This window comes from Ambystoma mexicanum, chromosome 3q (genome assembly GCF_040938575.1).
Source record: "Ambystoma mexicanum isolate Mex_15411 chromosome 3q, UKY_AmexF1_1, whole genome shotgun sequence".
NCBI lineage: Eukaryota > Metazoa > Chordata > Amphibia > Caudata > Ambystomatidae > Ambystoma > Ambystoma mexicanum.
This window is the reverse complement of record NC_090926.1, coordinates 393,316,679-393,343,463: the sequence shown is the minus strand read 5'-3', so window position 1 is coordinate 393,343,463 and position 26,785 is coordinate 393,316,679. Positions and strand designations below refer to the sequence as shown.

Here is a 26,785-nt window from a genome sequence, read left to right as displayed (position 1 = left end):
ATGGGAGGGGAGACCCCATTTGGGATCAGTGATGACCACATCTGGAGAACGTGGTATTCCCACCCTGCACATGACCTTGGTGCCCCTTTCCAGAGTTACCCCACTTTTCCTTCCTCTCCTCATTCCTTTTCGTACTTACTCGCAAACTATCTACTTTTCTAAGCAACTCAAATAGAGAGTGCTGAGATGAGGAGGTGTACTAGTGAGTTACCATCTCAATACTCACCTAGTACTGACATGAGGAGGGAATGCTGCGCATCACTGAGTATGCATTGGAACCACTTTCACCAGTCCATTGGTTCATGAACAGTGATTGGCTGAAGTAAGATAAAAACCAACGAAGGACTTGACAGTTGACCAAGCCCTCCCAGGTAGAACTCTGAGAGCAGAGTCGACCCTGCGGTGCAGACAGGCGCTGACCAGGACGCCATGCAGAAAGAGAGTGTGTCTGGGGCTGGTCCAGGACTGGAGGACCGTGCGGCCCAGAAGTGGACCAAAACTCCAGGTGCCCCAGAGACCGGGCGACTGCTGAAGTACACCAGCATGCCATACCCTAACAGAAGAAACCTACGGAACCCCTGCAGGGGGAAGAGAGCTCCAGAAAGTTACTGGAGTACCGCGATTGAGACCAGCTGCCTTGAGGGAGCTGTCACTCGTGTAAGCCATAACACAAGGTACAGGCGCTCTGAAACCTCAACGAGGTTATTGCAAAAGCCAGAAAGGTGGGTCTGGGTCTCGCACCCAAATCGTACATGGACATGTTCTAAGGCTTGGCAGGAGAGTGAACCAAAATGTGCAGCTTGGAGATAGCATCCAGGCAACGCGTCATCGGTGCAGCATTTGGTGAGAGAGGACCAGGTCTGCACCCAAGAGTCACGGATCCATACAGTTTGGAGAGAGCATCCAGACCATGCTTTTGAAGTGCAACACTTGGTGAGCGGGAACCAGGTCTGCCCCCAAGGGTCGCAGCCCCATGGCAGCTTGGAAAGAATTTCCAGGCTGTTCCTCTTTAGCACAAAAGCTGGCGAGGGTAAGCTAAGGCTACCAACCAGGGTCTAGGACCCCAAAGAACTGGCTTGTAATCCTGAGGAAGGCTGGGGAAAGAAAGACATTTCTCTGACAGCGAAGGAGTGGCTGTTGTTATATAAAGAGTATCTGATCCAGACAAGAACTGCCTTTTGTGCAGGAGAAGGGAGTCACCCCTCTGGATCAAAAAGATATCACCTTTGATTTAGTTAGTTAGTGTGTAAGGGACAGAGTTAGGATTTTGACACTGGACAGTGGGACTTTTACTTTGGACATTCTGACCCGTTGCGGCAGGGCAATCCCTCCTAGAGTTAGGGGGAGTTAGGGTTTTCTTTTCCTTTTGCACCTTTGAATAAAGGTTTATAGCCAACACCATGACCCCTCCGTGTCAGAGTCTTACTTCTGCAACCATACAATTTTTAGAGGTGCTTTCAAATCACAATTTTTCTGAAGAATTGACAGTTATTATTTTATTTATTACATTTGACAACACCCAGACCCAGGGGTATCACGGTGTTAGAACAGTACAAGTGAGAACGAGCAGAAGTCATGATATCATTGATACAGAATAGTGTAGGCGACATTATTACATATATATATCAAACAACCATATTTTCGTCAATTTTTTGGAGGCGGCGAACGATTGATCATTACGGATGGTCTCAGGCAGTGAGTTCCAAAGCGTTGGGGCAGTAACACAGAATGAAACTCCCCCAGCCCTTTTTTTCTTGTATCTTGGGATGAGCAGGGAGATGCTCTGGTTAGAGCAGAGTTTGCGAGTAGGTGTGATGGAGTTATTGAGGTATTGGGGTGCCAGGTTGTGGACACAGTGATGTGTGACAGCTAGCATTTTAAATTCTACACGCGCTTTGACAGGGAGCGAGTGGGCTTCACGTCTGTTGTCTGAGCGTCTGAAGCCAAGGGTGACGCAAAGAGCTTTGTTTTGGGGACTTGTCATTTTTGCAGGTTAGATTTGGACGTGCCCATAAGAAGGGCATTGCAGTAATCTAATTTTGTTAGGATCAGGGCTCGAGCAAGGGTGATGCAGTAGCTGGGGAAGAGGAATTGTCTGCTCAGGGACGATTAGTCTTGTGGTGTAGGCCGTGGAAGACGAGTGGGTGTTGACATGTCTCTTTATTGGGGAGGGCGGCTTCTACGTGTACGCCCAGGGTTTTTATATGCTTGGAGACGGGAATGATGGAGCCATCAATGCTGAAGGATGAGTACTTCAGATCAAGGTGTTTGATCCTTCGGGGGGAACCGATGACGAGGAACTCAGTTTTATCATAATTCAGGCAGAGGTTGTGGGTGGCCATCCAGTTTTGGATAGTGCTGTAAACGGACGGCATTGATGAGGGTGGTGTCGAGTCGTAGTCCCCACTGAGCGGGATAAGGATCAGAGTGTCTTCAGCAAAATTGGTATATATGATGCCCTGGAATCGAGAGTTTTTGTGTAGGTATTATATAGCGTAGGAGAGAGACAGGAGCCTTGTGGGACACCTAGCGGGACTGGGATATCATGAGTAGATGATTCTCCTAGGAATACACGTGTGGTGCGGTCAGTAAGGAAGGATTTTATTCAGTTGGTGGCTTCAGGGGAGAAGTGGAAGTGTTGGGTGAGGTGTTCACAGAGAATTTTGTGATCGACCAGATTGAAGGCATCGAGAAGGAGCAGGATCGCTAGGTTGCCTGATTGTCGGATAGTGTCCATTTATATTTTTTAATCCAGCAGTGCGGTTTCTGTGCCGTGCTTCGGGGGGAAGCCAGATTGTCTTTTGCCCATTAACTGGTTGCTTTCTAGGAATTCTTGAACCTGCACGTATGTTAGGCGCTCAAGGATTTTTAATAGACAAGGGATGGTGGTGATGGGACAGTAGTTAGTGGGGATTGCAGGGTCCGGTGATGTTTTATTTAATAAGGGGGTTACCCGGGCAGACTTGATCAAAGTAAGCACAGAGCTTGATTCAAAGGAAGCATTTACAAAGTCAGTAATGATGGGCGTGAGCGATGGCACGCAAAACTTAACAATGTGGGCTGGGCAGGGGTCACCTTTGCAGTTGGATGGTTTGTTTTCTGATGTTGGCTTCTACTTGCTCAATAAGGACTTGGCTAAAAGTGAAAAGGGGTATGTTGCTAGTAGTCCCCGGAATGGGGGGGGGGGTCTGGGTCGATCAACTCTGGCTTAGTCGCCAGCAGGGCTTTTTTGGTGCTAATTTTGGCAAGTAATGATTCGATTTTGTGGGCGAGGGTATCCTGAATTGTGGTACACCAGACTTAGTTAGTGCGATTCGTGCCCACGGGCAGGCTGAGTGTTTCCAATTCAGATGATTGGAAATCATTCCTTACTGTTGGAGTTTGCTTGAACAATTCTGTCATAGTAGCTGCTAGTTTTGCTATTGAGGATTGCTTTTTTGGATTCAGGGACAGTGTGGCAAGGGCCTGACACTTCTTTGGTGAAGGACTTTTCTTGCAGAGGTGTTCAAGGGATCTTTTTTCTCTACGTAAGTGAACCAAGTCTTCTGCAAACCAGGAATTGTTGGTTTTATGGCGTTTGGGGGGTTTTGCTTTGAGAGGTGTGTATAGGTCAATGGCCTGGAGCACACAGGCATGGTATTGGGTAGCCAGAGCCTGGGCAGATAGGCTGGAGGTTAGTGGGTGGACACTCAGAGCAGTGAGGAGGGAGGGCTGTAGATCCTTGTTCTTCTGATTGCAAGTTTTACGGACCAGAATGGGATTGAGTGGTGTGGTGTGACTTTGTGGGGCTTCAAGATAGTGATAGAGAAGAGTATAAGGAAGTGGTTAGACCAGAGTGCTGGTTCAATGGTGTTGATTTTGAGTTGGACATTGGTCTTAAGAATCCAATCTAGGAAGCATCATTAAGAGTGAGTAGAGGAAGAGATGAGTTGGGTGAAGCACTTGCGCTGAGGGCGACTGATAATGCAGCAGCTTGAAGCCAAGGTTCATGTCTCCTAGTATAATGCATTTTGTCGCTGGTTTCAGGAGGGGTGTGATTAAGAGCGGAATGTCGAGGTCGGGGAGGCTAGGCCCATTAGGGTGTCTATATAGTAAGAGGATTTTGATACTAAGAGGATTTTGGTAGTTGTTTGGGGTCTGAGGTGAGCTTCAGGAGTAGTATTTCGTATCCTGGCGAGTGGGGCAATGGGCATGTCCTAATTTGGAGTGAGAACTTGGCGCTGAGGGCGACTCCACCTCCTATCGCATCAATGTGATCTGCTCTATAGGTAGTGTAGTTGGGTGGAATGGCCAAAGAGAGAAGTGGGCCGAAGCCATCGTGTAGCCATGACTCTGTAATGGCTAAAAAGTCTAGCTGTAAGCCGATGATAGTGTCATGGATTTCTGCCGGATGAGCGCGTAGAGATCTTGCGTTAATGAGAGCACATTTTAGGGTGTTTGTGTGTGTTTTGGTAGGAGGGGAACTTGTGCCAGTGGGCTTGCCCAGTTCCGGGGTCTTGGGTGGGGATGCGTGGTGGGGTTGGTAACAGCCCTGGGGGTGGGGCTGGGTGCAGTGAGAGAGAGGCAGGAAAAAATAGTGAAGTTAGTCAGTTCTAGTGCATAATCTGAGTTGTCAGGGCAACCCTAAACAGCAGATTGAGCGTGAACGAATCCAGTCGTTTAGGTCAGTGCCTATCCTAGAATATAGTCTGTTTGGCTGTGTTTCCCTAGGCTGGGGATTGAGAGAAGTAGAGTGTAGTCATTGGTAGTGGATGTCTTGTGTTTGAGGTGATGGTCTGTGGTGGCTCGGCCCAGGGTGCGGTGTGTGCCTACCAGGGCTAATCTTTGGGTGGGGATGCCACGGTTTATACAACCGGTTGGGGTGTGACTAGGTGATGGCGTGGTATCTGGATGGGTAGGCTGGTTGGTGAGCCAGTCAGAACTACTGGAGTGGATCGTCATCCCTTGGGCAGGAGGATCGTTCCTGTCTGGTTGCCAAGGGGTTGCCAGTATGCAAGCAGAGCCAATCAATTTTAATGTTGGCAGAAATGTGGAGGGGGAGGGCAGAGGTATTTGGGTAGGGCGGAGATCAGTAGACATAGTTAGATACATAGTGGATGGCGGAGTGAAAGATCTCCCAGAACAGTAGGGCAGGTAAGCAATTGCTATACATTCAGATGCAGAGTTAGTATAAACTGATACATCATCAGAGTCATAAAATTCAGAGGCATTACATTCAGATGCAAAATTGTTATAAATTGGAGAGATATGTTAGACTGATGGTAGTCTACACAATTAAGATCAAGGGAAAAAATAAAGGAGTCAATCCCAAGATTAATTGTAGGCCTGTGAAAGTGCTAGTAGCTGGAGGAGCTTTATGGAGGCCTGCATGGTATGTTGGAATAAGAAATGTTACAACATAATGATCGGGCCATACACTGGCATGTTTTCCTGATGAGATAAAATATTGCCTCTGAACATTACTAGGTTCAGGCAATGGCCACAGTTGTAGGAGCCCGAGGTTATGAGTAACGAGAGGCCATGGGATTGAAGAATTTAGCTACATTTGATGCAATCTAGATTATCAGGAATGTCTCACCAGATAGTAAAATCTCCTAAAATTAATTTGAATAGTGGAGAGATTAAAGTTTTCTAAAACAAAGAGTCCGTATGACCTGGCGGATGATAGCAGAGAACTAGCCGGTAAGAGTCTTTAGGTGATAAGGAGAGGGTGCAAGCATACATTTGGGATGTCAGGTCCCAGTTTAAAGGATGAAAATAAAACAATGCCAGTGATGACTTGGCGATGATGGCAAACCCCCGCCCCTTCTGATGTTCATGATTGAACCATTTAATTTGAAAATCACTGGAACCAAGCAAGTGAAAATATGTAGCCGAGCTGGTGGTAAACCATGTTTCAGTTAAAAAAAAAAAAGCAAATCTAATTTCACAGACGGAATACGATCTTTAAGTACAGCTGAAATTTTTGACAGCTGATCAAGCGTTAATCAATACAACGAGTAAGGATAAAACTAAATTGTTAGATGTAGTGTAATAACAGCTGCTGGGTTTCTTTTATCTTGAAAATGTCAAAGTATATAAGTTTGTTGAGAGCGTGAAGGATAATCGAGCAATGTCCGTTATTAAATTCCAGAAGTTTGTCTTTGTTGTATTGAACCATGGTCACTAAATGTGTGACAACATGAAGCAGAGAGAAGATTAAACAAAGTACATAAACATCAAGATAATGAATAGATAAACAGCCCGTTTCCCAGTCTCACAATGCCTGGCAGTGCCAGTCACGCAGCATCCCACGCCAACCGTTGAACTGCCCAAACAGGCTTTGCATCAGTCCTTTATGCCCCAGGCGCATGAGAGTGAGGGAATAGCCCCACGACAGCCGGAGGCAGTCAGTAGTTGACGTTCGGAAAATAACTCTTTGAACATTTCTCTTAAGCTCTCACCACACTATAGCTAACCTAATATTCATTCCATATGATCTGAATGAGGGAATGTGTGTTATATAACTGTATGTAATATATGTAATGTATATATGAGCAAAATGCAACTGTTTTCATGTAACTAAGCTATTCACAAGTAACACACGCCACCGCGATGCCCAAGGGCTGAAGGTGCGCTATACAAATGTAAACAATAAAATAAATATAATATATTGGCAAATCAGCATGAAGGGCAGATATAAAACTAGCAACAGTTAAAGAATTAGAGTTGATTATTTAAAATTAATTAAAAAAGCTAATCAATTAAAATCAGTTAAAAGACAATTAAACCCTAAGGAGTTGTGTTGTACTACAATGCATTTTAGCAATGGCAACAAAGTAACAAGACGGCACAATTCCTGTGCGCCGAACTCACGCAGACGTGAGTCCTTCGTGCCTGAGGCACGCAGGAGAGTGAGGGGACAGGTACGCTACAGCCGCAGGCAGTTGGGAGTTGAAGTTCGGCAAGGAACTCTTTCAACACAGTATAATATAATGGCAGCGCAGAATGGTAGCATGAAGGGCAAATATAAAACTAGCAACTGTTAAAGAATTGGAAAAGGTGTAAAAGTTAGCTTGCAAAGAGAGGGGCATTATTGCTCCTGATTGGGTGCCAGGTTGGGATTCCTAGACTATCTTACCCTTTGACACTTTCACCATCCGTCTAGAGTCAGGTCGCCATCCATCCAGATCCATGCCTGTCATTGTCCCAGTGAGGTTCCATGCATGGCATGCCCACTGCATTAACTTCGTATCACATAATAGTCAATTAAGGCTGATTTCAACAGAGTATGGCCAGAGAGGTCTTTAACACGTCTGTTCAATACCCAGATTCAGCCTACTCCCCTGTTGTTGCCATATGCTTTGAAATTCTCAAATCACATTTGCTATGAGAATCTGGTTATCGATTCTCATGTCTTGCTTGCATTGCCTTATAGTCTAGGTCTCAGTTGTTTACTGAGTTTTTAAAAAAAGTAAAAAAAAAATATTCAGCAACCTAGGCATTGCTGTAGGCCTCTTCTCATCAACACTCCTCCAAAAAGGTGTAATTTTCAGATTTTGTTTTCTGCCTATTCGGGCAGTCTTGTGGCAGAGAGATAATACATCTACATAAGGAGATGTAAAGAGATAGTTGTGACAAATTCATTGAATGTTTCCCCTCTCCCCAAGGTGGAGCCACACCTTTGGGACTAGGGAGGTGAACCCACTATGCCTAACACTCCCCAGGGGACAGGGCAAGCAGGATTCCACTGGGAGTAGTCCCTCATCCCCCAACCACTCTAGAGGACAGGCAATCCCTAAACAGGTATATATGTTATCCTCCCTTGTCTCATAGCTATGTTGGTTTTATGGCAGTTCACTTGTAGAATAACGTGCAACTTCCTACACAAGTGGCTGCAGTGTTTTCAGACTCTTTTATGACACCAACCACTTCTCAGAGGATAGAGCGGTAGACAAACCCACCCCCTCGCTGTGTGAATGATAAAGGCTTAATCATCATTGCTTCTGGAGTGTAAGGTAGCCTGTGTAACTACACAGGAGAGAACTCCTCCTGGAAGGTGTGGCACATAGCGAGCATCCACCCGACATGGCGGATCCAGCAGCTGCCGTAGAACGTCCCTGCCAAAATACTGAAGGAATGAGCCTGACAGAGGTGATTGTCAACCAGTTATCAACGCCCAAGGGGCAGGGTTAGCAGCGCAACCAGGGACCAGAGCTCCCAAGGAAACCAGTAGGAAGCGAGCACCAGCTCCGCCAGATGCGCAACTCCAGGAAGAAACCGAAAAGAGGAAACCGGTTTGGCCTACCTGCACTCCTACCCAGAGGAACACTGCACAAGGTCAGAAGGTACACGGCTGTTCCAGAGAGCCTGCAGGTGGGCGGAAAGGCAAGACCAGACCCCAGGTCTGCGTGGCAGAGACCGAAAGCCAAGGTAGGGTTACAGAACCCCGATCCCAAGGCAGGGCGACCAAACCCAGACCCCAAGGCAGGATAGCCGAACCCAGACCCCAAGGTGGGGTATCCGAACCCAGATGCCAATGCGCGGTATCCGTACCCAGACGCTAACGTGCGGTATCCATACCCAGACGCTAACATGTGGTATCCAAACCCAGACGCCAACGTGCGGTATCCGAACCCAGACCCCAAGGCGCGGTATCCGTACCCAGACCCCAAGGCGCAGTATCCGAACCCAGACCCCAAGGCGTGGTATCCAAACCCAGACCCCAAGGCGCAGTATCCGAACCCAGACCCCAAGGAGGGGTCCCTGGAACCAGACCCCAAGGTGAAGTATAAGGAAACCAACCCCAAGGTGATGTATAAGGGAACGAACCCCAAGGTGAAGTATAGGGGAACCAACCCCAAAGTGAAGTATAGGGGAACCAACCCCAAAGTGAAGTAAAGGGGAACCAACCTCAAGGTGGAGTAACCGAAAACCCAGACCCCAAGCTAGGACAACAGAAACCAGACCCCAAGAATGGGTAGTGTGCCAAACCTGAAGATTTCTCAATTTCTAGACCCCGGGTATCAGTCATCCAGGTAGCCAGGACACAGCCATCGCTATTGGATCCAGTTCCTGGGGGTGGACCAGTGCGGGATGATCACCTGGCTGAGGCGTCTTCGGGAGTGGAAATGGGACACTGAAGGGTGAGATGTGGTAGCCCCTTCCTTATGACCCCTTTCCACCATCCTAAGAAACAGCTATTCCAGGACGGAAGTTCAAACAGAGGAGGAAGGCGGCGAAAACTGAAAGGACGTCAAGGAAGGATTTGCCCTTGCCCTTTTCAACCCAGACCCGCAAAGCCTCAGACAAAGGAAACGTAAGACCGGGAATCGCAGCTGGCGAATGGTGTGACGGATGTCAACGGTATTTGCAACCCTCCCGCACAGATAGCCAGGGCGGGGATACGCGGTTGCCATTGTGGTACCACCCTTCACTACAGCGGCAAAAGAGATGCCAACGAGTTCAGCACAGCAGGTGAGTAAAAAGAACCTGATAGTTGACCGGTCTGTGTTGGGCTCAAGGTTGTGAAGAGCAACATTCTATGAAGAAAGAAGACTTAACGCATAAAGGTCTTTTGTAAGCAGAATAGGGATCAGTTAAAGTGGTCTGGCGCCACGTGGGCCTTCAACCGAAGGACTCTGACTGATGCCACGCTCCTGAGCAAGGAGAATGTATTGAACTGAGAAAATCGAAGTATACAAGGGTCAAACCAAAACCCTTGTAAAACCCTTGTACAATTGAAAGTCCTTGGCACGTTGCAGTAGTCTTAAGTGAACAGTGTTATTTTGGTATCCAGACATTGTTTTGAAAACATAGTTTCAAATGGCAAAGGTTTCGAAAAAAATGCATCTAAAATGCATTTTTTTGTAGGTAAAGTTTTTTTAAAAACTAAATTGGGAGTTAAGGGGTAATAAAACAGGGGTTGGGGGGACCCCCCCCATTACATTTTTTTTAAATGCATTTTTTCGACAGATTTGTATTAGAAACTTTGCCATTCGAAACTATGGCATTCAAAACTATCACTAGGAACTGTTATTTTGACACATGTGAATCTGACTGAGGGATGTCCACAGTGAGTGGTTGGTCTGAGCCCAACTGAGGGAGGCCGACGACTGAGAGAAGGATCGGAGCCCGGCTGAGGGAGATACAAGGGTGAAGGGTAATCACCCAACGTGAAGATTAACAGAAGGAACTTTTGTTTTGTTGTTTTGGCATATCAGGCCCACTAAAGCAAGAGACTTTGCATGAGAAGAGACTTGGGCACAGAAGGCCCTGCTGTAGAGAAAATGAACTGTAAGATCGTGCCAGAGAAGCCCAAGAGTGTACTGTGCTCAAGAGTCCCGCCTTTTCCTGTGCTAAAAATGTGGGGAAGGGAGACCCCGGCCATAACATCCTGACTTATCATTTTGTGAACACTTCTTTCTGTTCTTGTGAATACTATCCCACACTGTTTAGCTTAGCAGTAAGGATTGGATATAGGTTATCTTAGTATAGGCTTCTTTATTTGACTAGACCCCTCTTGGACGATATTATTACTATTGATGGTCGTAGCTTGCTCCCCTCTTAGATTTAGGTTTATATTAGGTGTTTATCTCACCCGTTGTACAGTTTAATAGACACACTTGAACTGTGATCACTTGTATCTGTCTTACCATGCCTTCCATACAGTAGCAGCAATCGGATTCCAAGGCGGGGTGACAGAATCCAGACCCCAATGTGAGGTGTGAAACCCTCGACCCCTTGGGGGGAGTAAAAACCAGGAGATAAATAACCAGAGAAAACATTACAAAATTCTGTGGTGCAAAGCCTCAGGAGAGTACCTGGTGTGGATTTATGAACCAGGAGATCTCCGAGGATAAACGAAGACTCAAGACCAGTGACCAAGTCCCTTGTAGGGCAGGCAGAAAGAGACTAATCACGGCCTGATACATAACTCGAGGAGGGAAAGGTGGAAGAGAAACTTGACATGTATATTCTGTGTATGTGTAATCTTTAGATCTAGAGTGTAAAGGGAAAGCAATGAGCAACTGTGCAAGGAAACTGGTTGAAACAGATTTGGCAAAGGGTTTACACAACTGGTCTGCTTAATTTGAAGGTTGAGTGTTAGGTTGTTTTAGGGGCCACATGAGTTATGAGTAGCAAGGCATGTACGATGGTGATTGCATTTGGATTGATCTAGGTTTGTTTATTGTATATACTATTTGCTTTGTTGAAGACCCATGTTTTGAGTTGTTTACAGAAAGTCTGGTGGTTCGCTTCATTGCAGATGTGTTTGCGCAGGGAGTTTCAGCGTTTGGTTGCTAGTATGAAGGAAATGGATCCTCCTTGCTTTTTCTTTTGAAGTCCGGAACAAGGGCCACAGTGGCATTATTCGATCTATGTGTCCTGATGGGTGTGTAATGCTGAGCAAAATGTGTAAAGTGTGCTGGGCCCTTTCCGTAGTAGGCTGGCTGCCACATTTTGTGCTCTTTGGCTTTCCCAAAAGTTATTCCAGGAGACTGAGATAAAGGCCATTTACATGAACAAGTCTATTTACAGCTTTGATATTGCAGCCATGGTTCTGTTAGTGAACGAAAGGTAAGGTAGTATGTGTTGTAACGTGCAGAGTTGAAAGTCTAAAAATAGCTCTTGTGATTCTAGGGTGAGGCTAAAGCCCATTGTAGTTCTATGGTTACTTATGCGTGGGCGATGATACTCGCCATGGTCCTTGTTCATTGTACAAGTGAACTGAGGATGTGTATGATGTGGGATGCACTTTAAAAGCATGAGTTCTGTTTTGGGAGGGTTGCCTATTTGTTGTCCTCGATGTGTCCACTTGTGCAAGAAATCTTTTTAGATCAAGGCAAGTTGTGTGAAGTGTTTGTTTTCATAGATTATATGGGTGTCATTTGCATAGTTGTAGTAGAGTGGACCAGCTAAACGGATGAGTTGCAATTGGGCTATAATGTAGATGTTGAACAGAAAAGATAACAAAACTGAACCATGTGGGAGTTTTCAGTCCAGATAGCATGGCTGGGATATGAAAGCCAACAATTAGTGGTTTTCGTTCTGTTGGTGAGGAAGGAGGTAATCGGCTGCTCCTTTTATTCCAATTGCATCCAGTTTCTCAAAAGACTCTTGTGGATAATATCAGAAGCTGCAGCGAAGTCCAGAAGGATGAGTGCAGTTTCAGACTTCTTGACCAAGTTGTTCTTTAGCATGTCCCAAATTGAGCACAAGTTGAATTAAAGCCATCTATGATTCATGATGCAGGTAACCTGAATTAATGGAATCCTGGAGTTCACTGCATTCGAATTTTTTCAGAATTGTCCTTATGAAAAGAGTGTTTAAGATTGTGCAATAGTGTACAGGGTCATTTGGATCGACTGTTTATATTTTGTGACGTGGTCTGGCGAAGGCGGATGTTTGCACTAGAGGGACTCTCCTGGTGGTGATTGAGTTGTTGAGGTCAATTAAGTAGATAGGTGTCAGATACAGATGTTTCATGATGATTTAAAATAGGTTGGGCGGGTTGCAAGTCCTGCATGGAGAAAGGGTGGAAGGTAGTTGGCAATGGCGAGGTAGAATCTGGAGGTGTCTCCCTGGTTGGGTAGGGAAGTGTGGTCCTTTATTATCCAGGAAGTATTGGCTGGGTAGTATCGTTTTGATAAAATGTCTCATGATACAGTAACAAGGTACTTGGGTTGAAACTGATATGTTGCCTGAGCCTTGCCATCCACATTCCCATAAACATCTAGTCCAACATTGTTCAGACCTGGAGACCTGGCCCGCGACCCAGTGACCCCACAAATCCTAGATATGGATTGTTACAAAGTAGAGCGACAACCTGGCAAGGGCGGCAAATGAGCAACTAACCGACCATGGCAAAAATTAAATGATTGGGGACTTAAAAAAAAAAAAAACAGGACTCTAAGTGACTTTTCTTGAATGCTAGCTGCCGGACCCAAAGGGAAGAGATGGGCGTAGTGAGTCCTTAAGTAAGCTAAAATGGCTCAAAATTGTTTCTTTAAGTGCCCTATACCCTTTTGGATTTTTTCCTCTGGCTGCGCAATGCCTGTTGATCCCTCACCTATAACACAGGGTCCAAGAAATGCGTTAGTTCTTATGTCACAATAGTTTTACTGGATTTTTTTTGAGGTTTGGGGTTATTTTCTTTGGTTTCAGAATTTAATTTCCTTTACTGTAGACATCAGTGTTTTGCCCATTTCAAGATAGCGCCAACCCGCAAACTGATGAGAGCAAGGTTGTGGGTGCTGCATGCCTGCTCACCTGTTTAGGTTCCAGAATGGCTCGACGAATTGGCTTTTACCAGTTTATCTGCCTGGAGCAGACACTCCCTTATCCGCTATCATCTGTCAACAGGCCTTTTGAAGTAAGTTGAAGACGTTCTGACTCAGATCGAGATAGTAGGTTCTAACGACACTTCCGAGCTTGTGCTAGACTCTCTAGTGGGTGCAAAGGCACTTTGCCGCAGTGGAAGCAGGTATCCGTTTTAGGCAGCCACAGACGTGCAGGAGCATGCTTTGATCTGTGACTGTTAGCTACCATGACAATGATAGAGAAATATAGTTTTATTTTGGTCAGCAGCAGCTTGGATGCGCAGAGCGCAATCTCTTGGGAGAAATCAGCATTGTTAGTTCAGTGTGTATATATATATATATATATATATATACATATATATATATATAATGGGTGTGCTCAGGTCCCCGGGCTGCCAGGTAGAGATAGTTAACCTGCTGGTCATTCTGCATGAAAATAACCAAGCCTATGTGCTGAGTGGTGCCAATGGGCGTTGCACAAGTTATTTACAGGTAAATGCCGGTGTACGTCAGGGATGCATAATGGCTCCTGCATTGTTCCCATTGTATAGCAATGGGCTATGTAAGCCCTGATCCATGCTTCTTCTCTCGCTTCTAGCCTAGGATGGTACCAATGTCAAGAAATATTGCGATAATCCTGAGAGTCTTTCATTTGACTATCTGGGGATATACACATTGAATCTGGGACTGGTACTCCTCTGTGCAAACCACTACAACATAGTTAATTAATCAATAGCCAGAATGGTATATGAGTACATGGGTTACTGCTGCATGGAACAAAGACAACAGACTCATAGTCCACTAGCAAGCCTGACACAAAACAGAAAATTAATTAGTCAGTCCAATGCACATAACACTCAAAATATTTGTACTGAGGAGAATCTTATTAATAATGTTCTGTTATGGGAAATTCATTAACACAAATTTTACACCATTGATATTATTCCAATCCAAATATTTAATCGAATGTGGTACTGTTCTTGGCCTTGCCAACACGTGTTTTGACCTTATAGCACACAGGTCTTCTTCAGGGCTTGATACATCACCATTATCAATGCAAATTGGGTACATCACTATACATTATTGTCATTACATTACAACAATGTGAATAAATTAAACAAAATACATAGTACAAAACATTATACCAAACAATACATTGCAGATAAACAATAAATAGCAACAGTTATTTAATACCAACCAGATAATGTACCATCAATGTGTTACACAGCCAAGGGAGAAAATAAAAAATACAAACGTGTGTAAGCAGTTTGTCATGTAATAAACTCATGTCATGCTGCATTACAATTCTACCAATGTGCATGGTCACCTAATCTTTTGAATAATGGAAAGCCTATGCCCAGCGATTGTGCATTCACAAGTCGGCCACCAAATGAAACGGCAGTGCAGTTGGCCGTCCTCAAACTGCATGGTTGCATAAAACTTGTTGGGTATCATGGAAACTTCCCCTTTGTGCTCCTTAAATCGCCCTTAAAATAGGATTACGTCTCTATTGAACTTACCATGGCTTGTAATTAAACATACACGACGTCCAATGCCACTGAGCTCTTCTTACCAATTTAATTTGATCTTTCTCCTCAAAATATAACCAAATGCATAGCCTATATAGAACAGGAAAAGGCGAGAACAACGGTACACCTGCATTATAATGGGTATTCATGTACAATGAAGCGTCGTCATCTTCCACTAATAGGTAAAGCTCTACGCAGCGTATTCCCTCCAACTACTGTCTGCATTGAACACAAATTTGACTACTATGTTCTTACCTCTTGTACGGGGTTTAGAACAATTTTACCTAACCCCAAAAGTTCGACTTCCAAAATTTTGACCCCCAATTTCCAGCATATATATATGTGGGGGGGGTAAAGTATATACAAAATGTATAGGGGTAAGGTGGGGGGCTGTGTGGGGTCTCCCCCCCAAATATATATTTGCGGGAAATAAAAAAAATTCAAACTTTTGGGAAGTCGAACCTTTGGGTTTGGTAAAATCACTCCGATTCCTTGTACGGATGTTATTGTTGAAATATATGTGGCTTAACTGTTTTTACTGTAACTTCCTGATACCAGTGTTCCTGTAACCAATAAATATAGGGTCACACGCTAACACCTCCTCCTGTTGGTCAGAACTACAATAATTGCGGTAAGACCCGCTATGCCTTTGGATAATCCAGCTTACCCCAAAATGAATACAAAACTCTCTCCCTGTTCATAAATTCCATCTTTATCCTGGCATAATCAAATTATTAACATTCCATTATTCCGCGCAACATCATTCAACTGGCTCCTCACTATTTACAGCCACTGTTCCAATTGATCCTCCTTTCCTATACAGTGCTCCTGTCATCCCCTCCCGCACAATCTCATGTATATCTGCAGATTTCTGCTTCGCGGGAACGTGCCATCCATTGGGTCTTTGTTTATATCATTGTCATTGTGCCGAACGCAAACATCCGACGTCATACGTTCTAAGTGGAATGCTATGTGGCGCAAGCGTGCCATCTGTCCCATCGTTGTTGGTGCCGTTGCCATGGCGCTGGGCGAAGGCGGTCGACGTCATGTCTACTAAATGGAATATGATTTAAATAAACTTGGGAGCGCTGAAAAATTATCAGTCGTCTACCTCAAAATTCACTGGTTTATTCCATTAATAGCTGCTGCAATTTTAGCCACCCCAACAACCATTCAATCTGTTCTTACGAATCCTGCATGCGGACACACCTGCCGCCTAGGTGTGGTTTTTAACCCAGCTAAGAATCTAACTGTATAGTACTCAATAAGTCTTCCACACTTATGCACCAATAACCCCAGTAACCTGAAGGTTCTAATTATACACGGATGCCATGCCTCAACAGTCATTTGTTGTGTGGGTGAATGAACATGTAAAGGTACAACCCCTGTGCACTGGTTGACCTGAACACGTTTCTAATTAGTACTGTTGGCAGCGTATAATATTCAATGGCCAGGTCAACTCCATTTCAACAATGAACAATTCTCTGCTCAAAAACCAATCCGCTTTCAAATACATACAACTGTAGCAGACATCATTTCGACATAATGACTTATCAAGATAATATAGGGCACATCATTATAAAATGCAATAGACGACCTGTATAAGTTAAAGGAAAACCCCCATCTCATGGTCCAAATTCAGACCATTTATCAATGTTCTGTATTTGCAAATCTTTCTTGCATCCAATCTCCAAAGCTCTTTCTGTCTGTCTCCCCCTGTTGGGTCACTGGGTAGAATTCTCAAACTGACCAGTCTGATCCCTGCTTTATCCATTTGGACGATGCTCTTCCCAATGCATGGCTAATGGTAACCTAATATCTTCTTTTTGCAATGTGTTGTATGTTCTCTGACTCAATTCCCGGATTGTACTGCCAATGTAAGTCAATCCACACACACCAATTATAGCATAGACCACATATTTAGTCCTACAATTGATACATTCGCAAATCTTCACCTCCTCTTTGATGTTAATCTTTATAGTATGCATTCATACGTATACTGACACATAGTACAATGTCCACACTTATGGAAACCATTCAACTTCTGATGCAACCACGAAATCGGTTTTAATGTTGGTTGCAAAAACTAAGGGTTTAGGGACTGTTTCAGAGTGTGTGCTTTTGTATACACAATCAACCGTTTGTCCTCAATATGATTTGTTAAATTCGAATCCAAAGTGAGTAATTTCCAATGTTTGAAGGTTATGCTGTACACTCTACTACTGTCCACCGAATATTGAGTTACCATTCTCACTTTTTGAAACAAATCTACTTTATTTCTGATCTTAGGTTTGAGCAAATCCAATCTATACATTTTTGAGTGTTATGCGTATTGGACGGACTAATTATTTTTCTATCAGGGGATATACATTACAGCTACTCTAAAACCAGCTGTGCATATATAAAAACAAGCCATTAGGTTTAAGCAAGCACTGGGCGGGGTTTGGAGATTCATGTTCATGTCTAGCTGAAAGCCACTGGACTTGATAAAGATGGTTTATAGTAGCAAGGCAGAGGCAGTGGCTAAATATGGAGCCGCAATATGGGGTTATGGAAACAAACATGAAACCCAAGTAAACAGCCTTTTAAAAATAATCTTGGGTCTTTTGCAATCAACCCCGAACTATAGTGCCCATCTCGATTAGGCATGCCGTATCTGGAAAATGAAATGGCACCGGAGCCCGTCTTCTGTTGGCTCAGATTGTGGGCTGATCCTAAAGCTGTACTGACACATTCTCGAATTATGCATATGCTAGGTAACAGGGGTGCGTATGAAGTGCCCTGGTTATCTCTTGTTAGGAAGCAGCTGCAAAAACTGAATTTGGCACATTACCTGACCTGCCCCAATTTCATTACCTGAGTAACTGCTACCCATTTAAAAACCCATTTGTTGTCATAACTCAAGGAAGATTGAGAATCCTGCGAAATCCAGAAGGGTACAGACAGAAGCTTGGCCATCATTTCATTTGATTACATTCAAATGTACCTGTAGTGGGCAAACAACCCGTCAGAAAGAAATATTTTAATGGGGGCAAGATTTAACTGTCTCCCGTTAAAGACATTGCACTGTTGGTCGAATAGCATAGAAGGAAAGGGTTGCCCCTTTTGCCATGAGGTAGAGGAGGATCTCATGCACTTCGTGCGGTTTTGCCCGTTATACAGAGATATAAGAGCAAGGACGCTGGTGCCTATTTTGAGAGACAGATATGTTATGCAGTGTCGTACGGAACTACTATATTTATTGTGGGCAGATAATCTGCTAGTCAGCTGTGCATTATTACAGTTTTTAAAGTGAGCTTTAGCCAGAAGGACATTTGTTCCGTCGCAAAAAAATGGTGTTCTTGGTATTAAGACACATATTTTGACATTAATAGATTATAGTGTGTGTTGGCGTTCTTTGAATAATAGCATTTCCCATAGTGGACTGTGCATGTGCGAGATGCCCTTGATTAAGATTGTTTTATTACTTTTTTTTTTATTTGATTCATAAATTATGAGTATGGTGATCCTTGTTATATCAGGATGATGCCACATTTTAGGATATATATATATATATTTTTTTTTTAATTGCTCTTTTTTTTACTGTCTACATGAATGTTCGAGCTTGTTTACGTTCTGATCTATTTATTCATTGCTATGATCAACAAGGCTGCTTCGAATACTCTGACAATGCATTTATATGTATATTGGTGTATTTTACGGAACTATGTTTCCGAAATAAGCGCAACGTCATAAATGATTTATGTAAAACATTTCAGCACTCTATCAAATAGGGTGAGAGTACTGCATTCGTCCCGGTAGGGCACTGTGAGGGATACTACATTCCAAAGCAAATCTATTAATGAGCAACTTGCAGAAAATGACAGGTAGAATTCCAATATCTTCTGTTTGTCAAGCGTGAGAATGATTTGAATGCAAACTAGCAATCCAACCTCCTTCTCCCGACTGCCCTCATGTTACTTTGTTTCTATTGTTTTTCCATGTAAGTCCTTTGCTACAACATTTTAAGAATGGAAGTATCTTGACTTTTGAAAAATTCCCCAACTTGCACATTTTTATGCTTGGAATGTTATGACTCACTCTCCCAAAAAGGTAAATGAAGCAATGCACTCGAATAAACGTAGCCATCGACAATAAAATAAGAACGTTTGCCTGTTGACAATAGAGGCCATCTGACTTTGCCCATGGTTGTTTAAAAGGTTTTTTCATTTAAATGAATTGTGTTCATTTAATCTACAATTATTGTCATTTGTCTTTTGTCTGGTGAATTCAAAACCACTAATGTGACGGGTACTTTAAAGATATGGGGCCAGATTCAGATAAATGAGCATAGGGAATGTGCTATATTCAATTTGCGCTCATTGCTGAAATGCTTGTCACCTTATTCGGAAGGGTGGCATGAGCATTTCAGGAGGAGCTGGGCAGTGTAGCGAAATGAAATGCACTGTTCAACCCCCTTACATACAGTAGTGTCATGCGTTCAAGTCCGGTCTCTCTAGCTTTTCTTTTCCTTCTCTCACTGCAACAGAACTGACACCTTGGAATGACATCCTAACATCTCAATGTGAGGAGGCTCAACCTCTTTTCGTAGTGAGGCCCTAGCAGTATTTGCCTCACTCAGTGCTCTGGTCACATTAGTGTGATTATTTGTGATAGGTGCATTGCTAATGGTTCTACCCCCTCCCTGTTTGTGTGCCCCTTGGGTTTACTTAACCTTATGTATTGTGTCTGTTTCAATATTTGTATTCAGTCCTACCAGGGTCCCATATTATAAAAGAATTGTCCACCATGTTAGGATCAGGCTGCACCATGGCTGAACAGTTCAATGTCCACGCTCTAACTGTTAGTTTACTTGCTTAACCTCCTGTATGTGCTAAGCGGGTTTGTTCCTCCGAATTGCTTTCCTTCTTTTTGGTCAGGCTCTGGTTTGTTTTCAGGGTGGGAGCTTGCTTAACCAATATGCACTTTATACCAAGTCCCGCTGTGTACATGGAGCCACAACAGGGTTCAGACTTGGCAAATCAGCGCTAGTGTAACTTCAATGTCACCTCTTTCCTGGGGCTGATTTTCCTGTTTCCTCCCATGGGGAGAACTGGCCTATGAATATAACACGGGGCACTCGCCCTTCTTACTCAAAAGTCCTCTCTTGCCCTGCCATGACAGACGACTCCTGACATGGGCAGCTGTTGGACCCAGGATGGGGTGTATAAGGACGTTTTGTGAGAGCTGTGGGGAAGCCCCAGATAACATATTCAGGGGTTACATCATGTAGATGCTGGCTTTCCCTTGCCCAGAGTGGCCCCTAGTCCCTCTCAATGGGCAGTTGAAAGGTGGCGTTGTAGCAATTTATAGCTAAGAAAGTGCCTGTGTGTGTTCTGATGGATTAGAAGATGGGTGAACAGAAATAATTGAGGAATTAATGTGTCCCTAGACTAATCTCAACAGCGTAGATCTTGCAATTTGCAGTGAATGTCAATGTTGCAGCCACACTGCGAACCTTTCTAACCAAATATTTCCACCTTATGTATCACACACAATAACCTGTGAGAACACACAACTGGAAGTCTGTCTACCCCTCAGCTATCACCCAAAACAGACCACATCATTACCCAGGGGAACGAAACCCAGCCAAACGCCCACCCCACTAAGAGGCCCAGGGGTGATGCTCTCCTCCTCCACCCCCACCCCCAAAAAGATGCAGCAGCAGGAATGTATCCCATGGTAAGCGGGACCAGCACCACTGCCCTGCGCACTCACTCATTCCTCACTTTTGTACATGCACACCACAGCAGTTGCAAAGTGCTAAAATGCTGAAGCCCCAAAAACTCACTTGACAGCTAGTACACTTCGCCACCCACTCCTTAGCTCTGCTTCCACAAATCCACCCCCAACATTAGACCCATCTCTTACTGCTTTTCTACTGCCAGATGCGAGGGCTAGACATGCAGAGCCTCCCTCCTAAGAATCCACACTGCCTGAGAAGCCAGAAGGAGCAACAGCGAGAATCCAGAAGCACAATACTATGAACAACACACAAGTGGAGACCTGGGCGGAGAGGGCGAGGCTGAAGGTCAAAAGATGGTCAAGACGCACAGTCAGGATGGGTGAACAGAGGTAGGGCAGAAAGAGGGTGAATGGCAAGGAAGGGAAGGCTAAATGCTCTTTCGGAAGGACAGCTACGGGGGAAGGTCAGTGCAAAAGAAGGAAGGTGGAGCAGGGGCACTCTGAGGAAACCAGTGGGTTACTGAACAATATTATAAACACTGATAGGAAAGACAAAACCGCTAAATGGGCACAAGTAAGAATTGCAAACACATATTAAAGACATTGCAAACACATATTAAGGACAGTAGACAGTGAAAAAGACATCTGTGAGCCAGGCAATAGGCATCTTTTTACTGAATTTATTTTTTGTGCTGTGTGCAATCACTACGTGAGGACATATTCTATTGAATTTAAAAGGAAACAATGGGTAACCCAAACTCTTCCTAGTTTCTGGTTCCTGAAGAAGATATGGGGTGTGTCCCCTGGTTGCTGTTATGCAACTTGGGGAGTATGGCTGTTCTATGGAATTCTTGAAAATAAATACTGTCAAAATAGAAGAAACAATATGGTGAAATGCCGAGGGTATTAGGATGGCCAGTTAACTGATTACTGAGCACAAAGAAATCTTCAATAAACTCAGCAGTCATTACACCTCTTTCACTATCGACAACATCCAGATTCCTGTTTCACCTTCCGTCAAGACACTAGGTGTCTACCATGATTCCACACTCTCCATGTCACGCCAAGTAAACGCGATCGCCTGCTCAGCTACATACGAAACTAAGCTGATCAATCTGGTTAAACCCTTCCCATCAACCCAGAACTGTCTCACCATTGTAAGAGCCACTACAGGATCAACACTAGAATACTGCAACGTCCTCCTAGCGGGCATCTCTGCAAAAAACATAGACATCAAATAATTCAAAATAGAGCTCTCCGTGCTGCCCTCAACATACCCAAGAGAGAACTCATCTCAGCTGCCTGACGCTCCGCACACTGGCTCCCCGTCAAAGAGCGCATCCTATTCAAGACACTTGCCATCACGCATAAGTGCCTCACTCAGTTGGCCCCATCATGTCTATCAGAGAAACTAGTCAGAACAGCCTCCTCCAGGCCCACTAGAGCGCACTACTCCAACCAGGTCTACACTCCCATGGTCAAACACGCAAATGCTGGCTGTGCCAGCTTCCCATTCATCGCCTCTAGACATTGGAACGCCCTGCCACCCACACTGAGGAATTAACCCTCTCATACTGTATTCCGTAAAGCCCTGAAAACGTGACTGTTCATTTAAACCACAGCTTCACTCCCCTAGCCTATTAGTGGGAGCTGGTTCACGTGTAATCCCTCACACCTCCTACATTACTATGCTTTTGCTCTCTCCTCTGCAACCTGTAACTTATTTACTTTCTCCTGTCGGTACCAGGTTCCATGTAACCTTCCGAACGTCGGACTGTATATTTGTCAATTGTGTAACTAAGTAAGCTTCCTTGCAACAGCACCGCGATGCCTAAGGGCTGCTTTGTGCGCTTTCTAATGTAAAAAATAAAATAAAGAGGGGAGACTAGAGCTGGCTGGCTTTCTAAGTGAGCTCCTTCCTCTGCATTCCTGCCTATTAAGAGGGCAATATACAATCCTCTGTTTATATCCACAACATCTGTAAAATTATAACTTGCACTGCAAATAAACTGTTAATGATGGAGAGCATCCATCCGTTTTTCAGGAAGTTCTGCTATTGGTCTCTCATGTTCAGGGTCTTGGTTGTAAGTCTGCAGAGGTAGGAGAGCTCTGCATAGACTCCTTGGCTCACCTTTGGTAGCTGTGGTTAAGAAATCAAGGCTCACTGTCTGTATGATGGGTTTGTGAGTTGGCACCAGATTCAGTATAACCCATATGATACCAGCTATGCAGTTATTCATTTTAGTATAGGTCACTGTAATTCACTATATTACTGATTTGATATAGCAGCTTGCTTTGGTGACCGCACAGTCCATATTATCTATCTCTGTATTTCAGAAGGTCTTGTACCTAAGAAGTGTGTATTTCTTGATTGCCTGTCTGTTTCCTGAGGCTGGAAACGTATGAATGATAGAAAGAACAAGAAGTCAACAATGCAAATGATAAAACTCAATTTTGGGCTGTTCCTAGAATTTGTGGTCAAAGATTTTTAGCTGCCTTCTGATTTTGGAGATCCTCAGGGTGTGTTGTTACATTATCCCTCTGTAATTCCTTTAGGTGAGAATCTCAATTTCAGTTGCTGGTGACGCTCACCAGTGTTTGGTGATAGGAGACTTCAAGTTGGGAGGAAACAGCTGGAGAGGACTATGGCACATAAACATAATTTCGATGTTCGGCTACATGTCCTCTCAGGTGAAGGGTTACACTGCGGTGTGTGGACATTTCAAGGACAGGCCTTTGCTCAACCACAACTAACAAAGCAAGGCCAAGGAAGGTATAGGGTGCTGTCCAACATCTACTAACCTACGACTAAGCGTCTGAGCCAGCGCGACCCCTAGCAGTAACGCTTAATGATTGCTGGATGCAGCCTCCTGGCAATAGAGTCTGGGGCAAAGGTTGGCAGAAGGTGTGCAGCATAATGTATTAAGGCATACTACTTTGCGGTGCATTATAGTTAGTGGAATGACAACCATGATGGAAAGGAAATACTACTTATAGACTACTCTTCTTGTGTTTACAAAAATTGAACCATTTTTACAGGGCTAATCTTTCACTGAGTAGTTACAGTTGTACACTTGTGAGATTCTGAAAGAGGAATGATGCATACTCTACTAACTCGGGGGATCTAAAGGCAACGGTATGCAATATATTGTTCAAAAACCTTAATTGAGTGGCAAACATTAATCTCATACCTTTCTTGAGCCTTTCATTTGTAATGAAAGCATTTTAAAAGAGTTGCTCCTGGTTCAGGAGTGGCACTCATACTTGTTTAATGATGTGTTTTTCCAGTATTAGTTTTTTATTTTAATTACGCATTATGTACCCCTACAGCATGTATCTGCACCAGAGCTCCTCGATCAACACTTCAACGTGGACATGACTGTGGCAGAGCCCTCACTTCAGCATCCTGTCACCAAGTCTACATGCCGGAGGGTCGTACATGCAGGAGGCGAGCAGAGCAGTCTCTCTGATGTGGCTGCGCAACACCGTTCCCTCTCGCTGTGCAGGGAGCTGCAACCCTATGAAGCCATCCTGACTGCTATCAATGACAGTAAGACCAGCACAGTGCGCCAGCGCCCACTCACCTTCGACAATGCTACACACTACTATCTCTACAACCGCCTCATTGACTTTCTCACCAGCCGAGAGATTGTGAACAGACAGATCCATGACATTGTGCAGAGCTGCCAGCCTGGTGAGGTTGTGATCCGTGATACCTTATACCGACTGGGAGTAGCTCAGATTAAAACAGAGGACAGCATGGATGAGGAAGAGGAAGTGGAGGTTAAGGAGGAAGAAACTGAGCAGCTACTGGAGCCTGTGTGACTGCTGGTTGTTACCATGAGTATGTGCCACGTGCGATTAGTGATGGAATAGGTTTATGGCTTGATGTGGCTCATGGAATCGCAGGCGTCTATAATATTTTTCAGTTTCCACCTTCCATTACCATTCTATGAAACAGCTTGGAGCCAAAAACACATTTGTTCCAACAAGGCAAGAGTTAAATGTCCAGCTCAAGGTCACCAGCCTGATGCTACTTCTAATGTGTAGCTCCTGTCCAATGGGCAGACGACTAACTACTGCTTCTCCACTCAAGCGCCCCTTAAGAAGATCTGACCATATTCCTGTTATGCTTTTCCTTTTTGTATCAGATGGGGTCAAGGACTGGTGAGTATCGGCTGAACAGACCAACTGCTTGGATTATCCTTGGCTGATTCATTTGCCTCTACACCTGGTATTTCTGTGGCCGAAACTTGCTGGTCTCCTTGAAGTTCTGGTTCCATCTACTCACAATCATAAGCATTGTTTAAATAGAGGAAGACCTGCTCCCACAATGAATGTTGAATTGCTAAAATGGTACCCGAATTGGTTTAGGCACCATGGAAAGAAGTGTTGTCTAGTGGTGAAGATATTGTTCTTCCCAATGATCCTCACCCCTCCCAAGGACAGAATTTGATAGCTGTAGACCAATGGCCTAAACCAATACGTTATTGAAGACATTTTATAGCCTTAATGTGAAAGGACATCAATTGCTGTATCAAGTGTCATGAAATTCCCATCCATCCTGTGATGGGTGCGCCAGTATCAATTTTGCTTAACACAGACACCACTACAGGGGGTTCTAAGCAAACTTTTTAGAATACAGTTGTTTTCTGGTGTGGAATCTCAGTTAAGGTCGAGCATGATTCACCTTGACCCATTCTAACATGAATTCAAGATGTAGTAGCCCATAGAGTCAGATGCTGCATGGTTGTATGCCATCGACATCATACAGATGCCTTGTTGCAGCGTCTAACGCACATTAATCATATGCACTCCTTGTGTGAGTCTGAACACCTATTTAGTTGTTCCAGGGATGGGGGAACGGAATGGATGCTAAACTGTGTTCTACTGATTAGGGCCCTGTCTTTAGAATTGAGTTTAAATCACTGATTTGCCACTTGACCCCAGGTGTGATATTGAGCACATTTATTCCAGTTTTCTGGGTGCTGTTATAGACTTTATCTAAGCTAATCCACAGATTTTACATAGAAGTATGAGCCAGTGTGAATATTTCTGTACTTGGTGTTTCAGAGTTAATTGGGCTAATTTAAGCTTTAGCAGACTTTGTACCCTCATTCACACGTTTTCCAGCAGAAACAATGTGAAGACCAACAATGATGTCAAACTGTAGAGGAAAATGTTGCCTTCTATGGAACTCCATACTAACGTAATGAAAAATGGCCTTAAAGAAATGTAGCCATAGGAAACCCTAAAGAACCCCTGCAGTGAAGAAGACTATACTTAATCTTGTAATTGCACTCACTTATTGTCAGCCGCTTATATAGGCCCATGTTGTATGCCATTAAATACTAAATGCACTACTAAAATTCTGAGAACCATCTACTTTCCTATTTAACGCACGGGTTGTAGAGTTCTCCCACCATTAGCCAAAAGATCTTTTGACTTTTTGATAAAAGGCAGATGGGTCAATAGGAAAATTGACAGCGTACCTAGCTAGGTGGTGTCACTGAACCCCGAGTATTGATGGGGTTGTGGGGAGTACTCTGAATGCCCAACCCTGTCAGCCCTCCATAGGCATGTTCCTCTCTGGGAAACCACCCACTTTTCCTTTATGCCAGGATGTCTCTAGCAGGATCTCAGATGGTTTAGGATAAGAATGATGTCCTCTCATTCTCTTGTTTGTCCTATTGCAGCATGTTAAAAGTTAATGGGCCCTGTATGATGGTGTACGTCTGTAAAGCCAAGCAGGAAATGAAAAAGACATGTTCATTTTCTGCTGGTGAGAAAATATTCCTTCTGTGAAGGGGAAACATATAATGATGAAAATGTAATATTGATGTGTGCAATATAGCTACCTGTTCTTCCCGGTCTGGAGAAGCAGTTTGATTTTACAGACTTGGGCCTGTTTTCTTTATGCTGTTATTGACTTTAATTTATTAAAAACATGAAGTGGTTATAACATTTTCCATTCTGAAGACCTACGTTTGAATAAATAATATTTTGATATTTTAACTTGTGTTTCCCTTCCATATTCAGCTAGTGGTATCTTTGCGCCAGTTATGGCTGCGTCTGAAATAGTAAAATTGGGAGGGAAGGTGAGCAGAAACAAAGGTTTGGGGGTGTTTGACCGTATGAAACGTGACCGCGGCAAACTGATCGAAATAAAACAGCCCGCATGCGGTCACTTTTCATTTGGTCAAACACCACCACCACCCACACCCCAAGCCC

The 26,785-nt window shown here is 44.1% G+C and overlaps 1 protein-coding gene across 3 annotated transcripts in view; it reads left to right on the top strand.

The window, feature by feature from the left end:
• Positions 1-26,569, top strand: part of HMGXB3 (HMG-box containing 3) — a 1,885,602-nt gene extending 1,859,033 nt beyond the window's left edge. For 2 of the 3 annotated variants that reach the window (XM_069654073.1, XM_069654076.1), the window contains one exon: positions 23,885-24,518. In XM_069654073.1, coding sequence (XP_069510174.1) covers positions 23,885-24,379 — 495 coding nt within the window. In that variant the 3' untranslated portion in view covers positions 24,380-24,518. Of the gene's footprint in view, positions 1-23,884 lie in introns of all 3 variants that reach the window. The other variant, XM_069654075.1, reaches the window with a different exon arrangement.
• Positions 26,570-26,785: the final 216 nt, after the last annotated feature.